The sequence below is a fragment of the Eurypyga helias genome, unplaced genomic scaffold, assembly GCF_000690775.1.
Source record: "Eurypyga helias isolate BGI_N326 unplaced genomic scaffold, ASM69077v1 scaffold22841, whole genome shotgun sequence".
Taxonomy (NCBI): Eukaryota; Metazoa; Chordata; class Aves; order Eurypygiformes; family Eurypygidae; genus Eurypyga; species Eurypyga helias.
Window position 1 is genome coordinate 18,386 of NW_010231944.1, and position 8,498 is coordinate 26,883.

Consider the following 8,498-nt stretch of genomic DNA (forward strand, 5'->3'; position numbering starts at 1 on the left):
ACACTTCCAGGGATGGGGCATCCACAGCTTCTCTGGGCAACCTGTTCCAGTGCCTCACCAGCCTCTCAGTGAAGAATTTTTTCCTGATATCTAATCTAAATCTACTTGCTATCAATTTAAACCCATTACCCCCTGTCCTATCACTACAGGCCCTTGTAAAAAGTGTGTGTGTGTGTTTGTGTGTCCCAGCTTTCTTGTAGCCCCTTCAGGTACTGGAAGGTGCTATAAGGTCTCCCCGGAGCCTTCTCTTCTCCAGGCTGAACAAGCCCAACTCTCTCAGCCTGTCCCCATAGCAGAGGTGCTCCAGCCCTCTGAGCATCTTCGGGGCCTCCTCTGGACTCGCTCCAACAGATCTATACCCTTCTTGAGGGCTCAGAGCTGGATGCAGTCCTCCAGGTACTCATGAGAGCACTCTGAATTCAGTGTTAGAAATCATTATTAACTCATAGAACAGAAAATATTTGTGATCTGGGCCACCTTATCCTTTGATAAGTTTATTTCTGACTTTGCATCCTATTTCATACCTCAGAGAGCATACTCTTTTTTTCATAGCCACTCAAGATTTATGAGTTTGTGTTTGTGTTTAAAAAGCTGTGATGGGCTGTCTAGGCAATTTTAGCACACTCTGTTCCTGCCTTTCTACTTGCAATTTACTAAAACGGTCCTACACCAAAACACTACACTCGGGGTATTCAAAATGCACACTTTATTCCAGTATCTAAAGCCTACTAGGACATCACTCAAGCACTAAGATATACTAGGATTTTTGTTTACTCGTAATATAACAGTGAGATATTCTTTAGCTGGAGCTCCAGCGGTGCAGTACGTTCTGTTGCTGACATCTCTGTTATTGCTGAGAAAAGCCTATTTGCTGTGGAGAAAACAGTGGTTACAAATCAAGCATGTAAGTGAGCAGGAAATGCATATAAAGGAGACAGGGTTTTAGATGACATGTCATGTTCCTACCTTTGGAAGATAACTTCTGAAGTCAAGCTGTTATCTTTTTACCCAGGCAGAGAGCAATGTCAGCTCCCATGCAGAATAAAATAGTGAAACTCATACCACACCTGGAAACTATCCATAGTCTTTGCCTTAGTGGAATCCCTTTTCTTGACCTTGGGGCCTCAAATATGAAAAGCTACCACACACACTCCTTCTGGCTATAGATACTCCTGAGGTCCTATTTCAAGTGTGTTGGGGTTTTGTGGGGTATGTAATACCTGTGCTGAATTGCTCTTCCCTGTGTGCCTCTCCTTCCCTTTAACTTCCATCTGAGTCACATCAAATGTTTCACTCCTCTCCACACATGGATCTCATCAACATGGAAGGGAATATGGTAGGAGAATGCCTGCTCAGGGAAGGACTTTTCCAGAAAAAAAAGGAGAGATCTGCATAGTTGGCTTCCTCTGATGATGTGGGCAGGATTTCTGTCCAGTGTTAGGGCAAATGCTACTAGATCCTGGACATGCTGCTCCACAGTTTTCTGAATTCAGGAGCTCTCTGCCTAGGTTACAGATCTGATGTGTTTTGATAGCGTATTTGTTACTTAAGATACTTGCTTCTTTTGTTCTTGCACTGTGATTGCTATTTTTTTTTTCTTGCATTGCTAAGGATATTTTATTTTGTCAGGTTTGGGATGAAACTCTAGCAAAATCTGCAGAGGCTTGGGCTGCTACATGCATTTGGGACCATGGTCCTTCCTACTTACTGAGATTCTTGGGCCAGAACCTGTCTGTAAGAACCGGAAGGTAGGCAAATACCCTACAAAGTAGTTACTTTGTCAGCTTTCCAACAACCTTTGAGATCCAGATGCAGTATTCTAGCAATCCAGTATTCTAGCAATAATTGATATCTATCTATGTTAATTTAGCTTAAGAGTATCACTGTTTAATACTGTGCCCCTGCTGATGCATGGAGAAATGTGTATTTGTGTGACTTGGTTCAGAGGGATTAGCAGCAGAAAACTCCAAAAATGCCTAAATTTAGAATGACATATTTTTCTTTCTGTGTTTTAAACAAACTCAGGTATCGATCTATTCTCCAGCTGGTAAAGCCGTGGTATGATGAGGTGAAGGATTATGCTTTCCCTTATCCTCAGGATTGCAACCCCAGATGCCCCATGCGATGTTATGGACCCATGTGCACCCATTACACACAGGTTATATAAATTACATTCTTCTATTCAAAATCTACCGTCCAAAGCTGGACTTTTCTGTGATGTATTTATAGCTCTCTTGCAAATAAATGTATATCTATATATTTCTTTTCAATTTGGACTTCACCAATAATAAATATTTATTCAGATGGTTTGGGCCACTTCCAATCGTATAGGCTGCGCAATCCACACATGCCACAATATGAACGTCTGGGGATCTGTTTGGCGACGAGCTGTTTACTTGGTATGCAACTATGCCCCAAAGTGAGTTACTTTCTTTTAATATTGTTTATTTTTATACTTCATGCATGTTCTGGTTCTCTTATAGGAGTGCTTACTCCTTTTTCTGCAGCTTGACCTCTATTTGTGCTTTTTCTGTGAGCTGCTCCTTCATTCCAACTTTACATCTGAACATACAGCAAATGCATGATTTTAGTATACAAGAAAGAAAGGGAAAGAATTTGATGCATATGGAACAAAACAAAAAAACTTGTTTTCTCCTATTGTTGTTATTATAATTCTTTTTGTCTTCCTCCTTTGTGTTGGCTCCACTTTGCTTTCAACTCCTTATTTCTTCACTCCCTTATATATACTCACGGTGAGCTAGACTTCCTTGGGTAAGCAATTCCACTGTAGATCAGGCCCTTGATTTACTGTGAACACGTTGTTGCCCGCAAGATACCTTTGCTTATGACTATGGTGCGTAATGGCACCCATGGCATAGGTTTCCTACAAACTCCACCTACCTGCTCAGTGTCTACAAATCTCATCGTGCCTTCCATATTAGGGACCTTCAAAGTATAGGTCATAGACACCCAAGCTGGCCCTATATCAGGTAGCTGGGTAGAGATCTGTGTTAGGTTGAAATGAAGAAATTAATTTTCTCCCAGCGTGTCCTAGATACCATCCCAAGCTTACCTCTGGGTGCAGAATGAATCAATAAAGTGTGGCTCTGGGAGAGCTTTGATTTGAGGTTTGTTTTGGATGAGTGCTTCAAAAGCAGCATGGACAGTATAAATGACTGGTTTCTCTGACTGCATAATATTAGACAAAGTCAGAGTTCTGTATAAGAATCTAAGTATAACTAATTGAGCATGTTTTCAATAAACTCTTAGTGGCAGAAGTCCATTTGTGGTAAAGTATATGCAAGAATATGTAATTATTCTAGCTGTTACATGGGTAGAAGAATGTTTAAAGATTTTGCAACTTAAAAGAAAGATAGAATTTAATAAGAAAGCTGACTTGGGAATAAAACACCTTTGGAAATCAAGGAGATTTCTCTGTCCTGTTGTATTTAATATCTACTAGAAAAGGGTGGTTAGAAATGAATATGAGGGATATCAGGCAGCAAAAACTGTATCTGACTTTTAACCCCACAACATGGACAGGTTGAATTCAAATTTTATAAGAGAAACCCAAATACTAGTTTTCATATATCTCCATTTGAAAAAAAAAAAAAACAAACCACATTTAAGAATGCACACTTCCCAGAATACATCTCTCATGTTCATATATAGGAAAAGAATGGTTTTATACATTAGTCATTACTGAAAACTGATGCATTGTTTGTGTATCAGTTAATGATGTATTAATGACATTTTATATTTTCTCAGTCTACAATTCCTACTGTTTCTCAAACAGCAAACCAAAGCCTGGAGTTACAAGCTGCTTCTCTGGATGAGATTTTGAGTAGACCTTTGATACATAGGTGGTGGAATCGGGCATCTCACATCTACTTCTTGCACAGTCACAAAAATTACATTGAGTGGTCTTGCCTGGCATAAGTTTATATCCCTAAGAATTAGCTGAGTTAAGGACATTGGGCTTAGAGTCCTTGGGCACACATGCAGAAGTCTCTTTACCAGTCAATAAAGGCTGTGCCCTTCTCAGTAACCAGCATGCCAGAAACTCCTCTAAAGAAGAAGGTGGTGAATACTACAAGCCCAATCTCAGTTATTAAGATTAGAATTTGGCAAAGATTTAGGAAATAGAACTCCATTAATTTTCACTGGTACCATGCTGTAATGCTGAAAAATACCTGTGCTTCTGAAATCAGGGAAAAAAATAGTTAAGGAGGATAATTACAAAATTTAAAAAGGCCCTGCACCTGGTTAACTAATGGGCTCACACTGATCAGCCATGAGTAGCGTAGAAAATTAAGCAGAAATCAGCTTTCAGCAAACTCTTTCTGGATTTTCATATCTATTATCAAACTAAATATATTTCCTGAGCACTCAGTCTGTTGTACCCATTTGGAAGAGAAGTAGGAATGAGCAAATTATTTGAGAGATTCCTACTTTCTTCCAAGGCACAACCCAGACCAGGGCTTTTGATCCAATGTTATTGGCTGGGAAGTGGAGGATGAGAAAGTATTTCATAAATAATTGTATTACTCACAGCTATACCACGTCACATGCAAACTAGAGGAAAGTTCTCTGTTCAGTGAGACATAACATTTAAGTGAAAATCTAATTTTAACTTAGTTTCTGCCTACATCATGAGTGTTACATGAATCTCTAAAAGCCCGGGATTTATATAAGCACCTAAAAGCCTGGATGAGTTTTTCAGATGTTCCTAAATCTTTGAGAGTTACCTCTTCCCTTTTTTCTAACCATGAATTCAGTCTCAGAGCTTCACAATAAAGACCTATGGTAGTGCAACCTGAGGATAAGATTTCTCTCAGTTTGTTTTTCCACCTTCCAAAATCAGGCTTTTACAATAACTGCCAGACAAAAAAGTGCTCAAGGAAAGACTTGCACCAATGCTTATGTTGCTAATTTCTCCCAGATATAACCCTCCAGTAAAAAATACTCTGTCCCAGGCTCAGAGAGTCAAAAATCACTTACTTGTAGCAAAAGCAAGAAGGTCTGAGACTTTATCACAGACAGAAAAGGATATGGAATGGACTACTGGCCTGGGGCGATGTCATTCTCCTGATGATTTTGGGGATAAGTAGATCATTATCAGTAGCATATAGGTATATATTAATGTATGTTTTCAGTAACAGGGCATTTATAGGATATCACTGAAGACATTAACTTTAATCACTACAAACAAGTATAGTTAATGAATATTTTTTTTCTTCCTCTCTAAAATTACTAAACATTCTTTTTTTTTTTCTTTTTTTTTTTTTCCCAGGGGGAATTGGATTGGAGAAGCACCATATAAAGTAGGAGTCCCATGTTCTGCTTGTCCTCCAAGCTATGGAGGTTCTTGTACCGACAATCTTTGTTTTCCAGGAGTGACATCAAACTACTTATACTGGTTTAAATAAGTTAAAGTTTACATTATTTTTTTTTAAAAAAAAACCATGGATGAGTAACAAGAAGCTTGTATATTGAATTTTGCACATATTATATATAGAGAGGTATTGTAATAATACTCTGATGTTTTCTTTTTTATGCTTTTGTATAATTAGCTTTTGAAGTATAGTATAATTTGGGTTTGACACTTTGGGATTTAAGACTCACATTAACCCTTTTAGATTAATGTTTTCTTAAAGGAGAGCAAATTGATATTCACCTTAGTTAGTGTAGCTTCCTGAAGATTAGGTTCTATTAAAAGCACATTAAAAGATAGAATATGACTTCCTTTTAAAAATAATAGCTCCAGAAAGAGGACGGTGATTGCTTAATACTGTGCTTTAAAAACGGAGTGTGATGAGCAAAGCAATGAATTGTCCTCACACTCCCAATGGTTCTTCCCATTTACACCCATGCTTTCACCTGCAATGTCAATGGGACTCTGAGCAGAGGAAAACATATGTGCAAGAGAAACTGCAGGATATTACCTACCTCATGCACAACATCCATTCGTTTATGGCGTTTCAGGAGTTCAGCACACGGCTGCTGCTATCATCAACGATGCCTGTGTGCAGACAGGAAAATTGGAGAGGATGGGGAACCACACTGGCCAAGATGCAGTGGCTGTTAACTCACATGCCTAAAGTCTTACCTAGATAGAAAGCTACATCACTTTAAATATACTGGTGTAATAGCACAGCCTAACTCTAACTTCCTGTGTTTGTGAACACAGTCTTGATGGTATAATGGTGCTTTGCAGCAGTATATTTATTCTTGTACAGGAAGTCAAAGAAATATATTTCTACAAAGTAACATACATGACATCCGTACTGTCTTCTACAATATGTTTGCCAGTATATGTGCTATCCCCCTGACTGAAACTCAGCCAGGTGAAGCTATCGAGACATCAGAACAAAAAGTAGATAAGGGGATTTCCAAATGAAAGACATCAAGTGATTATAAAACTTCATGAACGTTTGTGACAAAAATTCCAAATTTCAAAGCGATTGGCAGTGTCCTTCAAAATATATAGCTCTGTTTATTGAAGATACCTGTATGAATTAATAAAAATCAGATCTATTTATTCCTACCTTTTCCTGCCAAACCCTGAATGCCTTATAGGTGCTTACTAAAACATTTATAAAGAGGACCTACACTTTAAGCTAGAATATTATGCAGGTAGCTTTCTTGAAAAACAGATTATAAAAAGGAGGAAATCAAATGTCTGCCACAAATACTATGTCATTGAAATAGCTTTGAGTTTTGGCTTTGTATTACAGGGCAGAATGTACTCCACTTGAAGTATACGTGTTTAGTCTGCTTGCACTGCTACATTTAGACCTCTGAAATTTATGAACTTTGAAAAGGAATACTGAGTAGAGCAAGCAGAACAGAGGATAATTTCACTAGTGCTACATATGTATGTCTTTAAGTCATTAATTCAGCCTCTTGGACGGTGTTTGGGACAGTCTGTCACCAGAATATGAAGTATCCTATTGGTGATGTAAAAAGAAAGATTAGAGTTTGAAATCTTTGTGTTAGTTATTCTTTTTCTCCAGCAAGATAGGTGCGGGGGATGGGGGGAACAACAGGCTCTGCAGCATACGAAACATGGCACCCCCTCTCCATCTATTCATAATCTGATCCATCAGAGAATGTCAGCAACTGGCTCTTCAGGTATTTCTGGTTAGTGACACTTCTGTATCTGAGAGGACAATAACTAGACAAGTCTATTGTCTTAAAATGTGTCCATGTTTTAAAAGAACAACACTTGTAATATTCTACTAACTTCTATTCTCACAGTTGCAATATAAATGTAACTCCAAGCTTTTGTTTTCAAAGGAGCTTGGACTTGGACAATGCTCAATCAGTCAAACACTTTGTCTGATAAAATCCAGTCCTGTTTTAGGAGTGAAACACAACCTTTTTGCATCATCTGTGTACATGTTGAAAGAATTTTGTGAACCAAAACTACTAGGTGGGTTACTAGCCCTCAGCCAGCCCAATTTTTGACAAAGATGCATGGGACAAATACGTTTTTGTTTTGCATAGGGAATCTTCTCTAGTGGTAAAGACAGCACAGTTAAAACAGTGCATTTAGCTATTTTCAGTGGGTATTTTTTAATACAAGATAGGAAGCAGAGCATAAGTAAAAGTTCAGGTTAAGCCATGGAGCCTATAACAGTAGGTGTAACAATAAATGACTATGCACTTTGGAACTTGCAACTTGTATGTTGTATGGTAGACTTTCCAAACAGGAGTAGACATTGTAAATTAATTTATAATTCTGTAATTCAGATGAAATTATTATAACGGGTATATATGTTATCGTATCTGTTACTTTTTAAGTTGCTACAATACCTTGATTTTGTGGAATATTTTCTTTTCTGTGGATATAGAAAACTTTGCTTTTAACAAACAGGTATGCAGGTTTTTTTCACAACATCCCATAATGGTGCTAGGGATTCATTATTGTAATCACACTGTAACTGACAGCAGCAAAAAATGACCTGGGTATAAGCTATTTCATACGAGCAGCTCCTGATAAAACCAGCCACAAGCACTCAAACATTACCTGAGTATTTTCACTGAACAGAGAACATTACAGCTCATCAGGTCTTTGATTACCACACAAAATGTGCCCTTCCACTTTGTTTAACAAGTAGTTTACTGCAGGCCTTTCTGTATTATTCGAATTGCCCCAATTTCTGTCATCTTTTTTCTCTTGGGTTGGGTAATGACAATGCCAGTTAATCTCTGCTTTGATTGCCTGGTTCCGTGCTGCCCAATGGATTACCTGACACCAAGTGCTGCTAGAACAAAAGTACTGACATGTGAGGAAACTTCAGATGTCTTTGGCGGTACATCTGCTCTGATACACACTGAGGAGAATTCTTGGTGAGTTCAAGGTTATGCTGGGGCAAACTACCCCCAGTTGGTGTTCTGCCAGCCGTGAAGATTTTATTTCTTCCAGTCAGAGTGGTGTGCCTTTAAAGACAGAGAAAATAGACTTTTTTTTTCTGTTCTAAATATAAGATTAT

The 8,498-nt window shown here is 38.3% G+C and overlaps 1 protein-coding gene across 1 annotated transcript in view; it reads left to right on the forward strand.

Moving 5' to 3' along the window:
* The window catches only part of PI15 (peptidase inhibitor 15), a 23,772-nt gene extending 18,039 nt beyond the window's left edge, over positions 1 to 5,733 (forward strand). The window contains exons 3-6 of the mRNA XM_010161269.1: positions 1,630 to 1,748; positions 2,026 to 2,158; positions 2,304 to 2,419; positions 5,294 to 5,733. Of these exons, the coding sequence (XP_010159571.1) occupies positions 1,630 to 1,748; positions 2,026 to 2,158; positions 2,304 to 2,419; positions 5,294 to 5,429 (504 nt within the window). The 3' untranslated portion in view covers positions 5,430 to 5,733. The remainder of the gene's footprint in view (positions 1 to 1,629; positions 1,749 to 2,025; positions 2,159 to 2,303; positions 2,420 to 5,293) is intronic.
* Positions 5,734 to 8,498: the final 2,765 nt, after the last annotated feature.